General features: G+C 38.1%; 2 protein-coding genes across 2 annotated transcripts; both read right to left on the bottom strand.

Annotated features, from left to right (window-relative positions):
* Positions 1 to 501: 501 nt before the first annotated feature.
* LOC139187473 (transcription termination factor MTERF8, chloroplastic-like) lies at positions 502 to 2,634 on the bottom strand. The gene is made up of 2 exons (XM_008349812.4): positions 1,289 to 2,634; positions 502 to 937 (listed from the first exon to the last, which is right to left on the bottom strand). The coding sequence occupies exon 1, from the start codon at positions 2,501 to 2,503 to the stop codon at positions 1,352 to 1,354; it is 1,152 nt and encodes a 383-aa protein (XP_008348034.2). The 5' UTR covers positions 2,504 to 2,634; the 3' UTR covers positions 502 to 937; positions 1,289 to 1,351.
* An 18,787-nt stretch (positions 2,635 to 21,421) lies between these two features.
* LOC103434750 (WAT1-related protein At2g39510-like) lies at positions 21,422 to 23,846 on the bottom strand. The gene is made up of 7 exons (XM_008373110.4): positions 23,419 to 23,846; positions 23,249 to 23,311; positions 22,984 to 23,100; positions 22,640 to 22,877; positions 22,234 to 22,395; positions 21,972 to 22,123; positions 21,422 to 21,692 (listed from the first exon to the last, which is right to left on the bottom strand). Exons 1-7 carry the CDS (start codon positions 23,619 to 23,621, stop codon positions 21,572 to 21,574), a joined length of 1,056 nt encoding a protein of 351 aa, XP_008371332.2. The 5' UTR covers positions 23,622 to 23,846; the 3' UTR covers positions 21,422 to 21,571.
* Positions 23,847 to 26,455: the final 2,609 nt, after the last annotated feature.

Consider the following 26,455-nt stretch of genomic DNA (forward strand, 5'->3'; position numbering starts at 1 on the left):
ACATTTGCACTCTATTTTGTTGTGAGGGTATTTAAGTCTATTCGCGACAAATGATCGGGCAAATCATTTGTTTTCCCAATCATTTTCTTCAATTTGCTCTTCATTTTTTCTTTTACCAAACTACCCATTAATTTGGTTATCAATTATTTTGGGTTCAATATTTTACAACTTGTGTACAACAACCAATTCAAATAAGCAAATCCAAAAGGATTCAAATCTTGTAATCTGTTAAAATGAGTGAAAAGTACATTCTTGAATTTTTGGTTGATCAATTAAATTACGCGATCACAAAAAACAACAGATTTAGAAGTCAAAATGGTTATAAGAAGCAATGCACTTGGAGTCTGGACTCCGGGTCATACAAGCGGCATGCCTGAGGCTACTTCATTTCTCTGCTAAACTAAACTACTCTTGCATAGCAGTCCTTATCTTCCTATGGAATTCCAAGGAAATATATAATTTGAATATGCATCAAATTTAACACAAGTTGTCAAAACAGTGTGGCCCAAAACCTGTTTTTCCTTCCTCCAGCAATTTTAATTCAGGGATGGAAACACAATTTCGCAATTCAAACTAAACTATAGACGACTCAATGTTTAGTTTGATGAACTATCTCTAGCTTTACAAGTCCTATTCAACCAGTAATCCAGAAAATAAGCATGAACTTTTAACGGAACTGCCCACCATCTACTTTCTTCCACTTGGTTCTAATGGTGTTTGTAAGGCAAAATTTCTTGCTCTCTTCCTCGTTCACTTTCCTGCAGCACCTTGGCCAGCCTATACGTAGATTGTGACAGCACCAGACAGATGGGGAAACACTTCAAAGTCAACTAGTGAAGCCGTTCACAAGTATTGTGGCTTGAGGTCATTTTCCACGACATTATTTGTAGTCTTATTCATAATTTGAATCATTATCCCAAATCCAAACTCCTCCACTCTGCATTACAACTCTAACGAATCAGTATAACACATCTTGTCAAAGCTTCATTTTCGTTTTTCAATAAGCAAGCATTACATAAACTGAACGCTAACAAGGCTAACACAAAGACAATGATAGTGATAGTTTACGCAGCCATTGCCGCTGAAACCAAGGCTGGCTAGCTGTTCGTGGAAGAAAATTACTAGGTTAGCAGAGCTAAACAGCTAAAGCAGCTATGCAGCAGAATGCAAACACAAAACAAACAAGTACTCGTTTTTCTTTGGCCAAGACTAACATCTGAATTTATTTCTACAGAAATATGAAGAGTGTGTTGGCATAAGTAAAACAGTAGTTAACGAACGAACTTACAACACTGGGCCAAAAGCTAGCTGCTACCAATGACAATGACCAGTACTGCATCTCCTACCAACATCATACATCCTGGATTTCCACTTTTCCTTCATACACGCTTAACAATTGAGGTGCTTCATCTATATATCTGAACACAAACTTATCCAAGAAGCACTTCTCCGCAGGTGCCAACAACGAACTCAAACTCACATTTTCAATTTCCTTTATCAATCCTTTCAACACCAAAACTTTCACGACCGAACACCTTGGTATAATTCTACTCTCCATACTGAGACCCATGACAGTCGGGTATTTGACAATTGATCTCTGCGGCCATCCCATCTTGTTCACTAAAAAATCCATTACTGACGCTATTTTTGTCTCCGACTTATTCATACAGTAGGGGTACCGTCTGAAAGCAGAGAGAACATCATCCTCGGACCAACCCCACCTCTTATAAACTTCGCAACTTCGATTCCATACCGAGTTACTATCGTTAAAGCGCAATAATAATACACACATTGCATGCACAGAAGTTGATGTTTGCATATTAAAACCCATTTGCACAACCCTATCCACAACCTCACCAAGCAGTTTAGGCTTCAGCGCAAAAGCAGTGGGTTGACGAGCAAGCAACAGAGAAATGCAGGATGGGGGCATAGCTGATTCTCTCAACAACTCAAGATTTGGCACCAAATTCTTCGAATAGATAAACCATGAGCCCCGGCTCAAAACCGAAACGGCATTTTTCTCAGAAATCATACTCCTAAGGAAGTTATAAGTGGGTACAATCTGTTTCTCCAAGCTCACACTCAAAATCCGCGGATAATTTGCCAGAAGTTTTCCAAGGCCCTCCCTTGAAACTCCATTCGACCTGAAAAACTCAAGCTTTGGCAAAAGGGTTTTCTCCGGATTGGAGTTGAGAAGTTGTGTGCATGACCTGAGGATCTTCGAGATCTGGATTTCGGAGAATCCATGGGTTCTGAGGAAGGACAAGACGGAGTCTGCTCTTTCTCGGGATTGCAACTCGAACCACTTGGATGCTGAAATCGCACCTTTTGGGGACAACCCACATGAGTTTACGAGGTAATTGATTGTGAAATTGGGTTGGATTTCTGAGATTTCCAAGCTCAAGTGTTTGCGGAGTATCGGATTTTGAACAAAGAATGTGATTCTGGAAGCAGCAACTATGCTGGAAGATTGCGAATAGCATAATCTGAGTGTTCGCAGCATACTAGCGTGTTAGTAGAGTGTAAGCAACTGAGCCGATGACGATCAAATTCAATTGGGAAATCCCCAAAACCCTACCGGCTATTACTTCCCTGTTTTTTTTTTTTTCAACAATCAGAGTATATTAGGAGTTGTCACTTATTAGTATTACTACGGTTTAATAATTTTCTATTCGTTTATATACGAGAGGTTTTAAGTTTAATTTTCATCAAAAATGAATTTAAACTACATTATTCCTCTTTTGAGCACTATGAGGTCTTTGTTTATGGAAGATGTATTTAATTCAGAGTTTAAGAGAATTTTATGGATTTATAAATTCATGGATTTCTTGGGAGTTCAATTAATCTTTTGAGATTTCATATAAGGGGGTGTATTCAAATGAGACTTTGAGGGATTTTAATTCTTTTAATGAATCTAAGGGTATTCAATTAGGATTTTAAACGATTCTCTAAAATTCAAAATGTATCCAATCAGAATTTAAAGATAGTTAATTAACATACTTAGAAATTCAGATGTATTCAATTAGAATTTTAAAATAATTTATAACATTCAAGGTGTATTCAATTAGAAATTGATTTTAAAGAAATTGAAAAAAGTCCAAGAATTCGAGAGAATTGGAGAGATTTTGAATTGTATTTTAAGCAACTTTTTTAAAGTTTTTTTTCTTTCAAGCCTCGTGGAGTTGTTCTGAGAAAGTCGAAGGTTTGGTTTGGCGATTCACGTTTAGAACCCTAGAGGTGTGACGACGGCAAGGTGCACGGGAGTTTCCATAGGTTCACGATCAGGGGCGTTTGTAAAGGGTTCTGATAGTGCACAAAATAGCTGGGGTTTGCTGCAAGGGAGATTCCCTGGTGGTAATTATGTGCGTAGGGGACGAGTTTGGGAGGGAAAGACGTTGTGCAACGTCGTGGTCCTGTTGCTGGCATGGCGTTGGATCATGGAAGGCAGGAGGTGGAGGAGTTGGGATCCCGGTTTGGGGCTAACCTTCATTTGACTGATAAGGAACGAAATGGAATTGCAATTGATAAGAAGGCTACTGATGGAGTGTTGTTAGGGTTTCAGTATACCATGGTTGCAGAGGTTCTGACGTCTAAGAATGTGCATGGTGAAGCCTTCATAGATTGTTTCACGTCGCTTTGGCGTGGAAGAGAGGGTGTCTCTATCCGTGATATTGGTGATCGTAGATTTTTTATGAGGTTTGTTGGGCAACAAGATTTAGAAAGAGTGGTGGATGCGGATCAACCCTCGACCTTTAAGAATGACCTAGTGATGGTGGCTGATAGAACGAGGAATGGTCTTAATCGTTGGACTGCGTTCTCTTGGGGTCTTTTGGGTGCAAATTCATAATGTTCCCCCGTTGAGTATGACTGTGACGGCAACGGAAGGTGGGTATTGTCTGTAAGGTGGATACGTCAGTCAGTCGTGATTGCATTAGTCAATTCCTTCATGTGAAAATTTGATTTAATGTACGTGAACCTCTCATGCGTGGGATGTTTGTGCATTTTCAGATGATGGAAGTATTTGGGTGGATTTTAAGTATGAACCACTATCGCGGTATTGCCTAATTTGTGGCCTTATGGGGCATGCAACGAGAGCTTGTCGGGATAATCTGGATAATGATAGAGAGGCTGGGATGGATTCGGTGGTTCTGGAGGAGACTTTCGCATATCATGGCTTGGATGCAGAGGTAGACCTTCATGGTAACTCATTAAGATCCAGTCTTCGAGGTGGTGGATCAAGTGTTTCAAATGGGGGGTTAGTTAGTTCGGGACGAAAGAGGATAGTACGAAGTACTCATTGGGGTGGATCGAAAAGGAATGGCGGATCTTCCACAATATCAGGGACTCCAGCTGCTTCTGGGGACAGTGGTGTCACATCCCGACCCAAGGCGGATCACTTCCCGGGCTCGCTCCACCACTGTAGCACGATATTGTCCGCTTTGGGCCCCGACTACGCCCTCGCGGTTTTGTTTCTGGGAACTCACACGAGAACTTCCCAGTGGATCACCCATTATGGGATTGCTCTCGCGCGCTACTCGCTTAACTTCGGAGTTCCGATGGAACCCGAAGCCAGTGAGTTCCCAAAAAGCCTCGTGCTAGGTAGGGATGAGAATATACATTTAAGGATCACTCCCCTGGCCGATGTGGGATGTTACAATCCACCCCCCTTAAGGGGGCCCGACGACCTCGTCGGCACACCACGGCCAGGGTTAGGCTCTGATACCAATTTGTCACATCCCCGCCCAGGACGGATTACTTCCCGGACCCGCTCCACCACTATAGCACGATATTTTTCGCTTTGGGCCCCGATTATGCCCTCACGGTTTTGTTTCTGGGAACTCACACGAGAACTTCCCAGTGGGTCACCCATCATGGGATTGCTCTTGCGCGTTACTCGCTTAACTTCGGAGTTCCGATGGAACCCGAAGCCAATGAGCTCCCAAAAGGCCTCGTGCTAGGTAGGGATGAGAATATACATTTAAGGATCACTCTTTTGGGCGATGTGGGATGTTACAAGTGGGGTCCAACCTGGAGTTGCGAGTAGTAGGCGGATGGATGATGGAGTGGTTGACACGGGGCGATCCTTGAGCAAAGCTGGAGGTGATGTGCATCATCATGCGCCAAAGGGTATTAACCTTGCTACACAAATTCGTCGTCAACGAGTGGATGAGGAGGAAGCAATGAGAGCTCGAGAGAAGGCTTATGATGCAAGATTAATCGGTCTGGGGGGTGTGATTGCGGATGAAGTAGTGGATGTGGTCATTCACAAAATGTTGGAGGAAGATGCACGGATTAACTTTGTATGTGTATCGTAGGAAAACGAGAAGGAGAGTGACTTAGATATTGCGACACAAACTGGGGAGGGTGGGAAATGTGACTTTGAAGGCACGGGAATGGACTCGGTAGTGCATGCCAAGCGTGTAAGAGTGACAAGTGGTTCTGAGATTTTGAAGGATGATCTTTTTGATCTGGTTCGTATTATTGAGGCAGTGATAAAGAACCAAAAAGGAAGGAAAAGGCCTATTCATGAGGTGGAATATGTGGAACATGTTGAGTGTTATGACTTCAAAGGAACCGACTAAAACAATCATTGTTGTTTGAGGCGGAGGAAACCAGCTTTAAAGGGTCTCCCAAGTCCCTATGAAGCTAATATATTGGAACTGTCAGGGTATCGGGGGTAACCTGACAGTTGACGACCTGTTGGAGCAGAATAGGCTTCATACCCCCGACATAGTGATTCTATTAAAGACTAAAAATAGAACTAATCGCTATGTTTATTTGAAGAGAATGCTTGGGATGGATTTTATGCATGCTGTTGAACCAAGGGGAATTGCATTTTTTTGGAAGAACTATGATCATGTTTTATTGGTTAAATATGCTAAGTTTTTCATTGAGGTTGGCATATGTGATGGGGAAATAAATGAGCATTGGAGGTTGTTCGCGATTTACGCGAGTACGGATGATAATAAGAGGAAAGACCAATGGCGAATGCTATTTAATTGAATTGAGGCTGCAAGGGACAAATGTTTGCTTATTGGGGATTTCAATGATATCATTGATGATTCGGAGAAGGAACGGGGAAATTACAAGTTTGTGGCAAGTAGGAGGAATTTATGTGACTTTATTGTAAGTAACATGCTCCTTGACTTGGGCTTTACGCGGTACCCATTTACTTGGAGGAATCGTAGCTATGAAGGCCCTATACAACAACGCTTAAACCGTGGGTTGGCGACAAATGGTTGGGTTGATGTGTATCCCGAGGCAAAAATTATGCATGAAGTCTTAGAGGGTCTGATCATGCCATGCTTATTTTGGCTACGAAACTTTCGACGTTGATTAGGAAGTGACGGTTTATCTATGATCCACGATGTAACATAGTAGAGGAGTGTCGTGGGGTTGTGAAACAAAATTGGAGTCATGGGTTTGTGGGCTTGCATGCCTTTAGGGTTCTAAGTCAAGGGTTCAAAGTATAAAAATAAATTATTGAATCGTTAATGCCCAAAAGTGATCTTCAGATCAATAATTTTGGATTAATTATCAGATTAATGGACTTCTGATCACTTTTAATTAATTCAATAGATCGGGACCATTCGGGGTCGATTGTAGAAGCAAAATTTATTTAGAATGCCAAAAAAATTAGCATTGGGTCGAAAAAAGGACACAACCCAACATACTTAGGCTGGCTGTAGTACATGGGACAAGGTTGCAGGCTTATTGAGCCTCAAGGAAAAGGCTGCAAAGCAGCCCAGTTTGTTGCAGTGCAAGCTGTAGGCTTGCTGTAGATAGGGCCACGGGGATGGGAAGAGCCCAGCACTTGCTGGTATGTTGCTTGAAGGGTTACAGGCCCAACAACTTTTCACAAACCCAGTCTATGACGCTGGCACAAGTTGCTGGCTTGGTGCAGCTCGATGTGGATGAAGCCTAGCAATGCTGCCTTCGAGTATTGGGCCAAGAAGCTTAGCAAGGTGGATTGAGGCTACATGCCCAATATGTGGAACCCATGCATGCGGGTCCAGCAACAGTCAAGGACCCTTACAGGTCGTGGCCTTAGTAAAAAAAAATCCCATAATAAATACAAACATAAGGGGGTTCATGCATCATGGGAATGTTTTCACGTTTTATGGTCGTTTCAAATATCTTACTTTATTTTAAGCTTACCTGATTGACATAAAACAACAAAAGCCTTTTAATTTGTAGAAGATCTTTCTCGAAAAGCTGGAATTGCATCTCCAGTGCGTTGTATCACGTTCAACACAGAAAAAATTAAATTGAATCAATAACATGTATATCAATTCAATAAAATAATAAATTAATCATAAAAATTGATTAAAACATAATACTCTCCTGATTGAAGAACAAATTCTCTTGTTAGCGCAACATCAAGAGCGTGTTGATAACGTGTTGTAGGCATAATTTACTAAATAATTATGAATGCCTTAGAGAGAGGGGTGCGGCAAGAGTAGAGAGAAAGATAGAGATGTGTAATTGTGAGGTGTGTTATATTTCACCCTATTGTGCCTTTATTTATGGTAGTAGAGAAGGTTAATTCCTTTTCCTTTAGGATTACAACTCTTAATAGGTAATCAACTTCTAATAGGAATATAAGAGATATCCCTAGATATACTAGGATTTACACAATCACATTCCTAATCTAATAGGACTGCAACAAATTCATATTTATTAATATTTTATTATACTTCTATCTATTTCCATTCTAGAATTTCTTCCTATTTTCTTTGTTCATCTCCCACTTTTTTACCCCTCTCCCTCTTTTTTTCCCTCACCCTCTTTTTCTTCGTCCCTCTCCCTCTTCATCTCCCTCATTTTCTTCCTATTTTTCTTCGTTCATCTCCTTGTTTTTCTTCTTAATTGTTCTAGGACCCAATTGGCGAATTAGAACCTGAATCAAAGTATGGGTCATCTGGGTATTCATAGGTCGGCTTCTCCGGCAACAATGGGGAAGGTCTGCGATTAGGGAGTCTGGATTGGCTACATGTGTGATTAGAACGACTGTTGTGCATGTGTGATTGGATGACTACTGTGCGTTTCATATGCACAGCGATTTTGTAATTTTTTTTTTGTTTCGAATTTTGGGGGCTAGATTTGGTTATGAAAATGGAAAGACCACCAAATTTTTTTCTTTTTTGTTTCAAATTTTGTGGGATCTAGATTTGAAAATGGCATATGGGAGGGGTGAAGCAGGGCATAGTTGGTAGTAGGAAGGGTGAAGTAGCGTAGAGTTGGTACATAGAATCTAGGTTTCGAATTTTTTGAGGAATGAGGAGATGGGAAGGGCGAAGCGAGGAGGGGCGAAGCGGGGAAGAGTTGGCCTTAGCGGTCCGCTCGATTTCAAGGGTCTCGCTAAGACCCTTTAGTGAAGCACTTAGTCGGGACGAGTTTCATTAAAGCTTGCCCCGGTGTGTAACAAATACGGGATTACTGCCTCTTAGGGCTGGTTTGGTATTATTGTGCTTTGAAAAAAAGCTGCTGTGAGAATAAGCGGCTGTGAAAAAAATCAGTAAAGTGTTTGGTAAACTTTTTTGTAAAAGTGCTTTTGAAAAAAAAACAGTCTGATAGTGGGTCTTTTCATTAAAGGAGCACTGTAGCTCCGTGTGCTTTGAAAAAAAAACCAGTTTTCCAAAGCAACAAATAGCAGCTTTAGCTTTTTCTTTTGATTTCAGCTTATTCTCACAGCAGCTTCCAAAATAAACTTTTTTTTTTTCAGTTTACCAAACATCTAAAACCTTCACAGTTTTTTTTCATGGGTGCTTTTTTTTTAAGCACCTTACTCCCAAATCACCTCTTAGTCTAGTCAAGTCCAATGAATGCTAGAGAGTGGAAACAAACGCATCCTTAAAGTATAAACTTGTCATCTAATTATGTTATAACATAAGGACACTAAGATTAGTACTACGATCAAGTAGTATTCCTCTCTCACTTGTAAGTAAGAAGTCTTAGGTTCGATTTTGCCAAAAGGCTAATTGAACCACATTATTACTAGCCCATTGTGAAGCTTAGCCCACTATCCTACCCTTAGTGTAGATAATCACTACTACAAAATTATCTATTGCTATCGATCCAAAAACCGACAAGAAACATACATTACTGTTGGATATTACACAAAATCCAACAGAAAATGGATGCAGTGGCAGATATAATAAGCAACAGATTTGCCAACGTCATGAAATGAATTTTTCGACAGAAAATACTCTAAAACCAACAGAACTTGTGTTGGATATAACCGACAGAGAATATATTAATAATGAATAAATAAGAGCATTTTCTGTCGGATAAAACCGACAAAAAATACATATAACCTACATAACTTGTGTCGGCTATAACCGACAGAAAATATTAATAATGAATAAGTAAAGCATTCTTTGTCGGATAAAACCGATAGAAAATATATTAATAATAAAAAAAATAAAAAGGACATGAGACCATTCTCCCTTCTTCTTGTTGAGCATTCTTCTCCCCTTCTGCTCGAAATAATGATTAGAATGTGAGAGTGCATAGCTGTCATTAGAGTAAATATATACCTGAAAAACTATTCCAAATGATCCAATACCTACAACACATTCTGCCATATAACTGATAGTCTGTAATTAAGAACAAAATGAACACTTAAGAATACAAAAATAAATGGAAACTGAATAATTCTTCAAAAATTAGTGTTCACAAAGAGCCTCAACTGTTAGAACTTCTTTTTGATGAACATGAAATAAAAAATTGACCGAAAACAATGTTCACATAGAATTTATCCTCTCTCATGTCATGTAATCCTTGATTATGAATGAGAAAACTGCACAACTTTTTGTGCTATAAAAGGAATTAAATGGGATGAAGAAAGTTTGATCATAGTTTTAGCCATCAAATGGATCAAAAGGGGTAAAGGATGGAAGAAAGAACCAGTACTAACCTGCTTGGGTTCGCCATTTTTACCACCTATTGTTGTTGAAATAATATGACCGGTGACTGCATCATTTCCCTCCATAACAAGAGCTGACATTTCCTACAATTTACATAAACACAAAAGTTCAAACACAAGCACAAAATCCAGGCTTGATTTGAAAAAATATGACCGGTAGGCTGGTGCTTGCTAAGGATTCACCTTGCCTAAATGCAACTGAAACCAGTAGGTCCCTTACGAGTGATACCCCAAAATATGAATTTGCACAAAAGTAAACAATTCAAAAACAACAAACCCCAATTGCTCAAATTGGCTGCTGAGTAGGAAAGTTCAAAGCAATAAGAACTTCTAAACTCAGCTCAACTAAGCTTTAATTTCCATATTAAGTAACTTAACAACTTATAAACGCAATTATAATTTAACCCAATTATAACTTTTTCTCTTAATTGTCCTAAAGCAGCTCCACCTCATTCAAGAAAACATAATTTACAAAAATTTATTATAATTACAGAAATAATAGAAGAAATACCAAAATTAAACAAAAAATTTGAAAAAAAAAGCACAAAATCTAGCCAGAGAGAAGCTCTGGTGAGGTGGGTAAGACCTCAAAAGACACAGAAAGTTGCGGATCGACTAGAATTAGTGACGAAAGTGAAGAGTTGAGGTGGATCAAGGGCGATCTAAGCACCAAAAACCTACCTTTACGCGGATGAAGCAAACCTATAAGAGGAGCAAAGCTTAAAGAGGAGTGAGGAGAGAGAGTACCTTGTCGGAGTCCATTTGGGGGGCTCGGCGAGTCACATGGTTTAATGGCTCATTGTGGTCTGGCTGTCGTTGTGGCTGTGCCTCTGCTTGTTGATGCTTCGACCCCAAACCCACATAGGTCATGTGATGTGAGATTGTGAGTTTCTCTCACACACACCCCTTCTCTCTCTTCACTTTCTTACTCTCTTTTACTGTTACCATTGGTTAAAACCCACAGAGGCCATGTGATGTGAGATGGAGGGGTTTTATTTTGGAAATTTTTTATTATTGTCTGTTAAAACCTACAGAAACATTTTTAAAAATAAAAACCGACAGAAAAAAAAATGGCGGCAAAAATCCTGCCAAAAATCCCTCCCAAAATTTTAAATTCGTCCCCAAAATTTTGTTACGATTTTAAAAAATAAAATAATAATTGTTTGGTTTAATAAATAAATAAATAATATTTATTTAAATAGAATACTTTTTAAAAATTAAATAAATAATTGTTTTGCTTAATAGATAAAAACCCATGTAAAATATGCGATAACGAAACAAAAAAATAATTGTACAATGAAAATGTCGTCACACAAACTAAATATTGTCTAATCAATACTTGAAAAACATAAATAAAAATTTAGCACAAATTCTTTTTCCCACTTCAAAATTTAGGCAAATTTAACGGAGATATGTATTCTACGAAACTAGTTTCCATGATCCAACCGTCAAACTTGTTTGTGGATACTACAAGATCGCATACATAAAAAATCACAAAAAAAAACATTCAGAGATTAGGTAACGGAACAAAAGTTTCCAACGGTTATAACCGAAAAATCACAATTTAACGATTATTTTAGCTCTGGTTTTGATGATTTTTTACATCTACACTCCTCGATCCTATAAGAATGCAATGAATGAATTCGATCTTCAATTTAAAATATTTACACTAGTAGTAGATACCACAAAATCTTATTTTATACTTAATGGAAGTATAATATTAACTCTAAGTGTTTGTTTAATCTACCGTTTTGACGCAATATGCATTTTACGAAACTTTTTTCAACGATCCATCCGTCAAACTTATTTGTACACACTTTGAGGTTGCATACCTAAAAAATCTTAAAAAACAAACATTCAGAGATTACTTAACGGAAAAAAAGTTTCAACGGTTATAAATGAAAAATCACAATTTAACGGTTATTTTAGCTCCGATTTTAATGATTTTTTACAGCTACACTCCTTGACCCTATAAGAATACATTGAACGAATTTGATCTTCTATTTAAAATATTTACACTAGTAGATACCACAAAATCTTATTTTATACTTGATGGGGAAGTATAACATTAACTCTAAGTGTTTGTTTAATCTACCATTTTGATGCGATACACATTCTACAAAACGTTTTTCAATGATCCATCCGTTAAACTTGTTTGTACACACTCCGAGATCGCATACGTAAAAAAACAAACATTCAGAGATTACGTAATGAAACAAAAGTTTTCGATGGTTATAAACGAAAAATCACAATTTAACGGTTATTTTAGCTCTGATTTTGATGATTTTTTTACAACTACACTCCTCGACCCTATAAGAATACATTGAACGAATTTGATCTTCAATTTAAAATATTTACACTAGTGGATACCACAAAATCTTATTTTATACTTGATGTGGAAGTATAACATTAACTCTAAGTGTTTGTTTAATCTACCATTTTGATGCGATACGCATTCTACGAAACGTTTTTCAATGATCCAACCGTTAAACTTGTTTGTACACACTCCAAGATCGCATACGTAAAAAATCGCAAAAAAAAACATTTACGATGTTTATAAACGAAAAATCACAATTTAACGATTATTTTAGCTCCGATTTTGATGATTTTTTTTTAGCTACACTCCTTGACCCTATAAAAATGCAATGAATGAATTCGATCTTCAATTTAAAATATTTACACTAGTGGATAAATCTTATTTTATATTTAATGGAAGTATAACATTAACTCTTTAAGTGTTTGTTATATCTATCAATTTGATAGGATATGCATTCTACGAAACTAGTTTCAACGATCCAACCGTCAAATATGTTTGTATATGCTCTGAGATAGCATGTGTAAAAAATCGTCAAAAAAAAAACATTTAGAAATTAGTACACCAGATGTTCATGTGTGTTTATGTGTCAGACAATGTTCTTTGTGACTCATTGAAAAAAAATTGTTTGAATTTCTTTGTATCTTATTGCTTGCCTGTGAGGGAGCATAATCCTTATTGCAAAAATAATTGAGCTTCAGATTGTAGTCTGTTGTTATTATTTCTCTTTGAAAATTTAGGGCTCATGGGAATTAGGTTCATTAGACTTTAGGGTCATGAGTGAAAAAAAATATATTTAAAATATGTGTTCATTTATTTATTTATTTTTAATCAATATAACATTTTAAAATAATAAAATTTTCTTTTATGTCAGTTATAACCTCCAGAATACTAAAATAATATAATAAAATAGTCAATTTCAGTCGGTTATAACCGCCACCATTAACTTAAAAACCACCAGAATATGTCAAAAATATTTTAAAAAAAAAAGATTCAAAAATATTGTCTGACACACCCCGACCGAGGTCAAGGCATGCTGGCCGTTACGTGAGAGTGACGTAGCCATGTGCACAGTGCGGAAGCGATAAAGATAGCAAATATACAAATAATTAAAAACCACATTATTAGAGTGCACTACTAAACAGAAAGTGATATGAGTTAGTTACAACAGTAAACACTCATAATTCAGAGCATAAAGTCTAGGTGCAGTCCAGTAGGACACGTACTAGTTACACAGTACCAGAAATGTCCTACTATTATTCAAATAGGTTAGAACTGCTGACAATCCCGAGTCACCAACAACAAGCTTACTTAGAACCTGGAGGAGCACAAAACAGAAAACGTGAGTGGGCAAAAACAAATGTTTTATAAAACCATTTCATTTATCAACATAACTAACCCCTCGCTGTAAAACATGTATAATTTTCCCAGAATCAAGATATAAGCATATACATATATATATATATATATATATATATATCTGAAATCATATCAATTCAATTCATGCTTCCCATAATCATATTCATATGCATATATGCCATGCCAAGATATAATAGAGTAAACAATTCAGTTAAGAATAAATTCAAAGAAATATGATATGCTAGCCGGAACCCCTATGGTAGTCTGTACGGCTGAATTCATAGCTCAAACTCAATCTAGCTGGAGTCACTACTATGACCTATACGACAATTTACTGCACATAAGTCGGAATCACTGAAAAGGGTATGTACGACAAGGTTGGGTGAAATACAGTTGTGCTCAATTCTATTATGTCATAAGAGCCGGGTGATAAATTGCTAGTCACCTACGAGTTGAAATCATAAATAAGGTCTGTACGACAAGACTGTGCACTTAAGTTGGATCCAATATGAGCATATAGTGCGGGAGGTGATGTAAATAAACATGCATGTACTTCATATTTCTAGCTAATTCACAATCACCCTAGGTGCAGCTTTATGAGCTCAACATTACTTAATCACATATCACATTTCACATATCATCAATGATTCACATAACCAAACATAACTTACCTGAACTCACATGTGCCTCCACAACACTACATTTATATATATATATATATATATATATATGCAACCATGCAATGCATATTCAAAATATAGAAGCATTTGGCATATTATTTCAAAGCATACTTTCCTCAAAAATGCATTTCTAGGAAATATATCAAGTATATAAATATATACTGAAAACAAAAGCCCACTCACTAATATGTTGACTGGTCATAACCCCTGAGTCGCCCGTGGATACGCTCGTCCTCGGGATAAGTCTCACCTATATGCGAATTAACTATAAAAACATTATTTTAAAGAACATAGGCAAAACTAGCTAATAACTTCTCATACATTGCTCAAAATGGGTATATGAATATACCACAGTGACCTACACAACCTCACGAACATCGGGAAATTTTTACAATAATTTTTCAATGGTTCACGCGCCACCACGCGCCGGTAAGGGTACGGCAAAACGCGCCCCCACGCACGGCCAAACCTGACGAATTCCCTAACCACCGTTAGGGAATATTCCATTAAAACCTAACAGATTCCGTTACCTTTAACTGACGGCGTCAGAATATTCTGCCAGAATTGACGGAATATTCCGTCGTCTTCAACCTCAGACTCTGGCGACCGTCGCCGTCGCTGGAAACTGGGAAAATCTTTAAACTCACTAATCTCGCTCGTTTCTTAACCATTTCCTACGAAATTACTACCAAAATGAAGCTTAGAGTTCATAGAATCACGTTATACCTATTTGAAGCCTCAAATCTCACGAAATCACGTCGGAGCAAGCTCGAAAATCCAGTGACCTTTGCAAGTCCTCGAACCTGGGCTTTATGACGTCCAATTTTCACCAACAATCCACTATGAGCCTCCTTAGGATCTCCTAAAGCCCCCTATGAGCTTAAAAACTCCTAAAAACCATGCATTAATTAGTGCATGCACAATACTCAAGATCGGGGTTATGGTTTCTTGGGTTTTCAACGTCCAAAACACCTCAAAACTTCTCAAAAACTTAAATAAAGTTGTTTAGAACCTTTCTTAACCATTAGAGCAACTCCAGCGGATGCTGGTTGCTCGGGCGACAGGGGAGGAGAAAGGCCCTGAGGGCCGGTGGGAGCAGCTCCAGCGGGGAAGGGCCCGAGTGAGGGTAGGAGGCCGAGCGAAGGGGGGGTGGGAAGTCGACGGGCCTGTGGCCTAAGGGCTTTGTAATTTTTTAATTTTTTTTTTGTGTCAGAGAGAGAGAGAGAGAGAGAGAGAGTTTTTTATTATTTAAACAAACAAAAAAAACTATTATTTTAATTGCTTATTGCCAGGGGGAGGGTTCCAAGGGTGGAGATGTAAATGGCAATTACTGTTCATTAATGGTAGTTACTATTCATTTAAGGCAGTTATTGTTTAATAAGGTGGATTGAATAGTGGATTGCCAGGGGAAGGGCTCCATGGGTGGAATTGCTCTTAAAACACGTTAGACAAACCACGATCAAAGTCAAGGTACTGTACCTCAGACCGGAGCTTCTAGTTCCTCGAGTTCCTGTGAACTTCTCCTCGAACTAAGGGTACCATTCGACTCGTGGAGTTACCAGGAAGACGATGGTGACTTTAAATCCCTCGATCTGTAAATGGTAGCTGGTGTTTGGGAGTTGTCCGTACGAGAAGGGGGAGAGAGAGAGAGTGAACCGAGAGGGAGAGTACGGGAGTGAGAGAGAGAATGTGATGTGGATGTGTGTGTGGTCTAGAATTGGTCAACAACCCAAAATACACAATATACCTAATCCTAATTGGTCCAAAACAATTAGAATTTGATAATAGTGATCCATACACAACACTTAGACCACATCACACAATTTAACGTCCATGGGTATTTCCGTCATTTCACATCATTAGGAATAAAATAATACACATCTCCGGGATGGGCTGTGACACTGTCGGTTATAACCGACATGATTTTTTTGATATCCGCCATTAAATATCCGCCAGTAATTTATGTCGGATATAACCGACATGATTTTTCTAATATCCACCACTAATTAAATGATGCGTCAGATATAATTTATCTGATAGAATTTTTCTAATATCCGCCACCTTCATCCGCCACCTAAAGCCAATATTGTAGTAGTGAATATCTTTTGTTTGAAAAAATAAAAACAAAAATTATTGACATTTCCATTATTTTTTTAAACAATTAAACATGTGTTAAAAATCATTGGACAAAATCAAATGGTTAGTACTCACTAGTGAATACATAAGATTATCCTTCAGTAGTGAGTACTCAAGTATAATTTTTTTCTTTTTTTAAATATAAATTAGTTTCATATTGAATTCCTAGGGAGATGAAAATTTAAAAATGAAATAGACATTCGTTTTAAGATGTCCTAGTTTGGCTAACTCATCAAATGTCATATTAGCCTATCGCTAAATATGATAAAGACGTTAAACTCCTCTCGATAAATTACTCAAATATCTTCAGTGAGCATATGAACATATATATATATATATATATATATATATATATCTCACACGAGAATTACTTCTTTAAGAATGTGATTTTTCAAGTTTTAAAGCATCTATGAATGTTTAGCTAAGCGACTCTAAACGATCTTAGTTGAAGTGCTTTTTGTTCATTTACATCCCTGTGCTTGACATGAACCTTTTCGACACGGCAATGTCATATTCTACAGCGAATTTCACATCTTCCATGTTCAATAATCTTCCCGCAATTGCATTTTTCATGGCCGTGATCTTTAGGTATGATTTATTACTCTTTGCCCTGGTCATACAGATACAAAATGCACAGTTTTTTTTTTTTTTCGGTAATCAGGAAATATCATAAACCATGCACAGTTTAAGCAGATGAATTTATGAGGGTTTTGCAGGATTGAGAAAGTGAACATTAGGAAACTTCATAGCCAAGCAAAGGTAGTGGGGCCTATAGTCACGGTTGGGAGAGCTATTATATTGACTCTGGTCAAAGGACCGGCAATTAATTTTTCCACGGATAAAGGGCAAAGGTCTAAACTATGATCATGATCAATTGCAATGTGATTCAAACCCTAATGACCTCATTAAGATTGCACTCGTTACTGCTGGATCTTGTTTCTTCTGGTCTTGTTTCATCATTCTGCAAGTAAGAAAGTCTCAAATCTACACCATATATAGATCACAATTCTTTTTTTCTTTCTAAAAATTGTTATCAGCACTTAAAAACACTTCTCATGTTTTTTTGTAGATATATAAGAGTGCAAAGATGATATTTTTTTTTTAATTATCAATAACAAATCTGTACATTTCTTGGTTGCCTAAGTAAAAAGTAACTAAAATTTGATGGTGAATTCTAATCAATGTATGCTTTTACACTAAGACCATACCCTTGTGAGCTCTCCCTCACAACTTTAACATGCTTTTGGGGTCTGGTTGAAGCCGCAATATTATTTGCCCTTTTCATGGAATGGGGAAACCCTAATCCAATCTGGTTTATACAATTTTACGTCAAACTTTTGGCTAACTTTTTATGTGGTAGGAAATCTTTTATTCAACATTTTTTTTATCAATAGATTATAATTTATACTCACAGAAGTGGCTTTGCCGCAGGCAATACTCTCTGGGGTTATTATTATATCATGGGAGTGGTAAACAAAGAAAAGGGACCTCTTTACAATTCTTCTTTTAACCCCTTAGGGACAGTAACTGTTGCAATTATGGGTTCCCTTGCTTTAGCTACGCACATGTATGGAAGGTATATGCAGTAACAAAAAAAAATTCAGCTTCATTTGCCTAGTGAGAATTTGGAAATAATTTCTTACTGTTATCTTTTGCAGTATTCTTGGAGCCATAGGATGGGGAAGAAGAAAGATAAACCTCCATATCAGTCATCAAAATGTCAGAATCAAGCACCAGATGATGAAGAGATGACCACAAATCGGCAACAAATGGGAGGATGAAAAGTCCAGATTAGGGGAAATCACTCTCTTTCGCTTAAGTGTTTACGTAGAATCCATCGAATCCTAGGGGCTTGGATTGAAGAAACCCCTCACAGTTTTGGTAACTAAAATAGGTGCTTTGAATTGTTGAAGAGTTCAAACGAGGAAAATTCAATACGGAATTTGTTATTTTAAACTCTCTCATAGAAATTTGAAAATAACACTTATTTACATGAAAATTAAATTTGGGAATTGGAGGTCTCAAATTCCAATTTTTTTTCCACATATAAATTCTAAATTTCTATGTTTATGGATCCAAACAAAAGAATTAGTACATGTCACTTTATAAATTCTAACAAATTCTAAGTTTATTTCACTCATCCAAACATAATGTAACATTTATTGTTGTATTTTAGTCCATTTGCAGCCTATTTATAAGGAGCTGAGACCAATCCATATCAGGAGCCCTCTCGGTTCCAGCATTGCTAACAATTCATTTCAACATAAGTTGACCTACTCATCTCAAAACCCTGTCACAATTATGTGTTGAGAAATGCTAATGAGACTCTTCTAAAAGTGAGATTCTTCGTGAACTCTCTGTCACCTCACAGTTTAACATTAATTTTGTGCTAACATTATAAAATATTGTACCAAAAACATAGGGTAGCAGATAGTCCATGAAGAGTCTCATTTTAAGAGATATCTCCTTAACATTTCTCTTACGTGTTTATCTTTTCACTACATAAAAACTGATATTTTTGATTCATCAATTTCATTGGCATTAACGTCCCAGTTTTACATGAAAGAATCATGGACTCAATCATGCACATATTGGGTTTGATATATACAGTAAGGGTAATGCTAGAGATAGATATATTAAATTTGTAGATAAAATTTGCAAACTGAAATAAACACATTTATCAACACTTAAGTAATAATTCAATCATCAACTTCCATGTCATTTAGTTTACAAAATTTAGTTTACAAATTTAATTTCCCTAACATTACCCTAAAGTAATACCAAGTAATTTTCACTTATGGGATGTTTGCCATGTATTCTTTTTCCATTACCAATTTCAGTGGCTGGTCCACTCTTCTGATATCTTTCAGTGGTGGAAATCTTGCTGGATATGTGGTTGTCTTCCCTCTTCAAGCTGAACTTGGGTACAAAGGAGAGTAAATCCCGGTTTCTATGATTGGTGGCCTTCTCTTCTGGGTTTATTTGGAAGGCTAGATGTAAGATCCCACATCGCCCAGGGGAGTGATCCTTAAATGTATATTCTCATCCCTACCTAGCACGAGGCATTCTGGGAGCTCACTGGCTTCGGGTTCCGTAGGAACTCTGAAGTTAAGCGAGAGGGTGGCTAGAGCACTCCCATGATGGGTGACCCACTAGGAAGTTGCTCGTGAGTTCCCAGAAACAAAACAGTGAGGGCGTGGTCGGGGCCCAAAGCGGACAATATAGTGCTACGGTGGTGGAGCGGGCTCGGGAAGTGGTCCGCCCCGGGTCAGGATATGACAAATTGGTATCAGAGTCTAACCATGGCCGTGGTGTGCCGACGAGGTCGTCGGGCCCCTTAAGGGGGGTGGATTGTAAGATCCCACATCGCCCAGGGAAGTGATCCTTAAATGTATATTCCTATCGCTACCTAGCACGAGGCCTTTTTGGAGCTCACTAACTTCAGGTTCCGTAGGAACTCCGAAGTTAAGCGAGAGGGTGGCTAGAGCACTCCCATGATGGGTGACCCACTAGGAAGTTGCTCGTGAGTTCCCAGAAACAAAATCGTGAGGGCGTGGTCGGGGCCCAAAATGGACAATATCGTGCTACAATGGTGGAGCGGGCTTGGGAAGTGGTCCGCCCCTGGCCGGGATATGACACTAGATGTAATGTTGTGTTTAAATGTAGGGATCCATCCCCTTCTCAAACCATACATGCTTTGACTTATGCGTGGGATGCATTTTCTGTTGCTACATTTATGGATAGAATGGGCAGCCTTCCGAGCCCTTCCATTCCTGATCAGTTGACCCTGTGGTTTCCCCCTCCCAATCCCGTGACAAAGATCAATGTAGATGCGAGCTGGAAGATTGGTTCGTCTATGGCTTGGCTGGGTTTAGTTGTGCAGGACTTTGGTTCCAGGTGTATAGCGGTTAAAATGGCGCATGTTTTGGCTTCTGATGCAACTGTTGCCGAATCCTTGGCAATTTTGGAGGGGTGCCGCTTGGCACAAGAATTGAATCTTGCTCAAGTGGTGATTGAGTCGGATTCGAAGAATGTCATCACTTGTTTGAAAAATTGCTCGATGAGTTGTGCTTGGGAAATCTTCCCAATCCTCAGTCGAATTCGTGTGGTGGGGAAGACTTTCCAATCCTGCTCCTGGTCTTAGGTTCCAAGATCAGCAAATGCTGCGGCGGACTTCGTTGCTTCAAACTTCACACCGGAGATGCGTGACTTGGCTTGGGTTGAAAGACCCCCATCTTCTTTTGTGAGAATTCTGAACAAGGATGGTCTTCCTTACCCCCCCCCCTGTTGTGTAGCTTTTGTCTTGTTTTATGGGATGACGTTTGCCATTTGTGGCTACGTCTGTGTGTAATCACGTGTTGTCGATGCTTGTACTATCTCTTTGTCAGCCTCCGTTGGCTTTCATTGTTCTTGCTGGCCGTTGTGTCTTGGCTAATCCCAGTTTCTGTTCAAAAAAAATTAAATAAAATAAAATCTTGCTGGACTCGCTTTTGAGCGAGTCGAGAGTCTTTTCAATGCACTCCATCAAGATATATATATATTTTTTTACATATAGCATCACAACCTCCAAAACCAATGGATTTTTGTTTTGTTTTGGGCACACACAACCAAAACAACCAAGCAACAGAAAATCCGACGATATAACCTTAGGGAAGATGTCCTGAAACAGACCAAGCACAAAAAGCACCCCCCAAGTATTCTCGACAACATTACGCAACCTTAAATGTAAAATCACTAGGCCTTATATATAAAAACCACACACCGGCCACAATAAGGACAACTAAGGTTCTTAAAAGTGATATTTTCAACAAGTCGGACATAATAAATCCTTGCATCTAACACCAAGGAAGCCGTGAAGATGACTTGCCAGAGAATCAGGCACTACCCGACCGCGCCGGACTGGGTGATTCTGACCTTGACCTTGATATTGATCTTGGCCTGGAAGATTTAACAGGAATGCTCTCCATCACGATATACTTAATTAAATTTTGGCTTTGCATGGAATTTGTTCCAGATTGAAAATTCAAATTGCAAGTAGTTATTATAGTATTTTGCTCTTCCTCCTCCAGATAAATATATCAACTTCTAATTAGTGACATCAATAGCCACAAATATCTGAAATCAGTGCCTTCTCTATGAATAATGTAGATTTTGTTAAACATTTGTAGCCAATTCCCTTTTATCATCTTTTTCTAATTCGGATGGAAGTTGATCCTTGCTTTTCCCCCATAGAACCATATAGAGGCCAATCACAATGACCATTGCTCCAATTACTCTGCAAAATAAATAAATAATCCCTTGTTAGCCGTTGTCCCGTTGTTTTTTTTCTTGGCAAATATGCGCAAATAAAATTACGAACTTTAAGTCAAAATATAGAACGGGATGGACAAGAACCAGACAATAAGCATTAAAATGTGATTTATATACTGCTTAATTATTGTATTTTAGTGTTCCTTGATACTATTTTCTTTTTCTGTATTTTTGTTAGAAGCTAAATAAATCCAAGGTCCATGTTCCTGCATTTAATAGATAAGAGAGGTTGATGTAAATTTACCTTCCCAAGTACATGATCTCAGCTAATATGAAGGAGCTCATAACGGCTGTAATAATCATGCTTAGAGGACTAAAAGCAGTCACAAAAACAGGTCCTCTTTCCTTCATTACCATTCCCTGAATGTAATAAGCGATCCCTGAACACATTATTCCCTGCATCATGACATCTCTTCAGCTGTAAATATATAACTAGTAAAGTATACGTATGTATATACAACAAGATTTTTAACCAGAAAAATTGGGGTTAGTTAAGAAGTTCTTACACTGTAAACAGCAGCTAACAGCTTATAATCAAAGTGTATGGACCAAGCTATAGGGTTATTCCATTCGAAAGCTAGGGCCGCCGCAGTTCCTTGAACCGTGCCCACCAAGCATATCCAAGTTGTTAGGGACAGCTCAGCAGGGTATGATTTTAGAGTAATCGCCTATATATGAAATCCATAATTAGTATGACAATGAGGGTGATAATTATGTATTAATCCAGCTCGTGACTTGGGTACGTAGATCAGGGTTGTTACTTGCATGTTACCCCAAGTAAAGATACCAACTCTCCACCAACTAATACCTTTTTCTAATTCCGGAAGAGGTTTCAAGTTTGAATATTCTCTCTCCGTTAATTTAAAAATTAAAAAAAATTAAAAAAAGTTGCACGAGACATTAGGGATTTACTTGGAGAATCATGAAACAAGACCAGCAGAAACATCCAGCTGCAAGCATGATACCTCCCTTTATGGGATCCTGATGAACTGTGGAAACTGTAGATTCTTGATGGATATTTCTTCTTGTCCACGGAAAATTCAACATGGGTCCATTAATTAGAGTCATAAGCATGGCTCCTCCCACAGTCACTATCGTCCCCAATATCATTGCCAGGCTATGCAGGCTTCTCAAATTAATCTTCTCAAACCTAGTCAAAGTAAATAATTTAAATCCACATTTTCATGAACCATGCAAAAAAATTAAGAACCATGCAAAAAAATTAACTAGCACATTTTCATGATATATATATATACCTGAAAATCCAAGCCATTATGAAAGCAAAAGCAGGAAGAACATTGCACATGGCAGATGTAAAAGTTGCTGTTGTAAGCTTCATCCCGGTATAGAACAGGTTCTGGTCAATTACAGGCCTAATAATAATTAAGAGTAGAGATCACTTGATTAGTTCGGTTCTCCCATATGTTCATAAGAAAAACAGTACTACTTAACTAAAACTTTTTTTCAAAGTTATAGTAAGCTGAAAAATGTGTGACTTAATTAGTTGTCACGGTACTTAACTCTAATAGGCCAAGCAACACAATCTTGGTGAAAATAGATAAGGTCATCTTTGGCCTTACATTCCTGCAATAGAATCAAGTTCATTGGATTAATTTTCTTCATCTCTCAACACTACGCCAGATGCAAAAAAAAAAAATTACGACATACAGGAAGGTGACAGAGAGATGCACCTATCAAAGATAATGGCAAAAGGAGCTATAAAAACAGTGGCCACAGCATGCCGATAGACTACCAAGACATGCGGGCTCATCCCATGGTTTAGAGCAAACTTTGAAATTAAGGACATCCCTGCGAACCCAATTTGCATGAAGGTGACAGCCATGAACGGCACCGCCCGATTGAGCATCTGAGCCATATTGGAGCGCTTAGACATGTTGATCTTGTTCTAAAACTAATAAGCGTCTGACGTGAAAAGTTAGCAAGTGATCGATGATCAGTGATGAGAAAAAATGGAGGGATGATCAGTGATGAGAGAAAATGGAGAAGCTGCAGTTACTTATAGGCATAGTAAATTATGTGCGTCTCAATCTTGAATATTCTATGGAGTCCACTAAGGTGATCTGAAAGAGTAACATTTGTGAAGAGAACCAATTTCACCAAATTAAGCATCAAAACCAGTAGTGCCTCTTTTCCACATATCGAGTATTATCCTGCATTACCATATGATTCATATCTGATTAAGCAAGCAGTAAATAGATCACTGTTTCAAGTGATCAAGACAAATGTTGGCTTAAAAGGACGTCACTGTCATATCACAAAAGTGTATTGAGAGGAAGAGGTGCTGAAAATGGAGTTTAGTTTAATTGCCAACTAGGGTTAGGTCTTGGTGGTAGTTGTCTCCACTTGTTAAAAAAAAAAAAGACTTTGAATGCGGTCCTTAACTATGAATATTCTTTGATTGAAACCTTGCTGGTTTTTAATTTTTTATTGAGTTCCCTGAAATCAATGTGATAATTTATTTCTATGTATGTTACTATATTTTTTAATTTAAAAATTAGAAATTTTAGTTGTTTATATAAATGAGATTTTAAATTAAAAAAAATCATAATTTGTGGGATTAAAAATATTAATATATAAACATACTAGCTGGAGTCACCTCACGTACAGCTGAATCAATAGCTCATCATATACTAGCTGGAGTCACCTCACGTGACCTGTACGGCTGAATCAATAGCTCATCATATACTAGCCGGAGTCACCTCACGTGAACTGTACGGCTGAATCACTAGCTCATCATATACTCCTGCACACGAGTCGGAACTACCTCTAGTGGTCTGTACGACAGGACTGAGTGTACATAAGTACGCTCAAGTGCTACGATTACGTGAAGACTGTGCGAATAATCGAGGGTCACCTACGAGTCAGAACCACCTTAAGTGGTATGTACAACACGACTGTGCACCTACCTTGGATCCAAGGCGAGTGTAAGGTGCGGAAGGTGAACTCTAACTGCATCTAACATAACATGTACGACTCATGGGCAACATGCACGACAAGGTCGGAGTTGCCTATTATTGCAGCCTGTACGACAATGTCGAAGTTGCCTAAAACATAAATGTAGCCATGCCATAACTCTATCATTTTAACTAATACCATAAACTCACTTGAACTTACCTATGCGTCATGCGTTCCTCTTCGCACTTCATAGCATTCACAGTAATTATGTGCTGATAATATACATATGGATATGCCATGATGCAATCTAAAACTCACTCATACCATAGTATTTTCAATTATATATAAATATATATAATATGGCGTAAAATGCACAATCTATAACGCTCTACTCCTGAATTATTTACTTTCGGGAATAATAATCGGTGATAAGCCCAACTAGACCCTAATTTAGTTAACCAGCATTACTTACGTTTCCTTACTTCAATTCCTTGATTCCTCACGTATTGATTTATGACCAACATTTAACCACCAACTCATAAGGTTAGATCTCACATTTTCCACTAATATCCTTCACATTGTTCAATTCCCCAAACAAGGCTTTGCCTCGATTATTTAATCTCATTTATTATATGGCTGCATCTAACGTCTCGTTAGACTGCCTACGTACCCTAAACAGGGATCAAGCCATTTGTAGTTCGCAGTAATCCTCTAAAGCATTCACAGAAATTATATGAATATTCAATTGATAAATGTTTGCGGAGATGTCAATCTTATATATATATATACACGATAAAAGGGAAAAGACCTACTCACTTTAGGTCCGCACTACGAGTCCCTTGCACGAATATCGAGACATCACGAACTATCGTCGATTGTGACCAATAATCAAATCACGTCTCAAAGTTCTTACCGATAGATTAAATAATTTACATAAAACATATTCTCAAGGACCTTCTAGAATAATTTGAGACCCATTGACCAAAAGTCATCGACGGTCGGGTCCACAACCCTGCAAAACTTGATCCGGAATATCCGCATCTCAGGTTTCCAATCCGTAACTTCTCATGATACACAATATGCTTCTAGAACAACATACTTAAGTTTCATTCCGATCCAACGGTTGGATTTCCGCTAATTTCCAAAACTGATTAGCGGTTAACGTTTTCTTTTATGAACTTACAAATCCAATTTAGAAAGATCCGTACGTCAGATTCCCAATCTGTAAGTTCCTACATTCGTCAAATATTATGTACTACAATGTAACAAAGTTTGGTGACGATCCAATGGTCGGATTGTCGATTCACATAAATACCTAATAACGTACGTAGAGAATTTAGGTTCCAACGATCAAACTACGTCATTCAAATATCAAAACTGAATTCAATATATTTAACATAGCCTTAAAATATCATTGGCGGTCCACTGGCCACGCGCCGCCGTGGGTGGTAGTCGGCCGCCCCAACTCGTCGGAAAATCCAACTATTACCAAAAATTACCAAATTTCACAGACATGAAGATTTTAGTGAGTAGAGAAAATTTTATACCTGCGACCAAGTCCAATTTGGCCTAGAAATGCCCCAATTTAGCTAAAATCCATCGGAACCCTAAGTGTGGGTGTGCTTCGATTCTTCCTCCTCGATGATCTGCCGCCCCTACAACTGATCGGGCTTTGTTCCATACCTCAAGGGAAGTCTAATGGTGGTAGAAATGGGTGTGATTAGTTTCAGATTTAGGTAAACTAAACCCAAATCCGCCGCACTCCACCGTGCGGGTTCTCCAAATTTTAAAGCCAAAACCCTTGATTTTTGA

The sequence above is a fragment of the Malus domestica genome, chromosome 02 (genome assembly GCF_042453785.1).
Source record: "Malus domestica chromosome 02, GDT2T_hap1".
In the NCBI taxonomy this organism is placed as follows: Eukaryota; Viridiplantae; Streptophyta; class Magnoliopsida; order Rosales; family Rosaceae; genus Malus; species Malus domestica.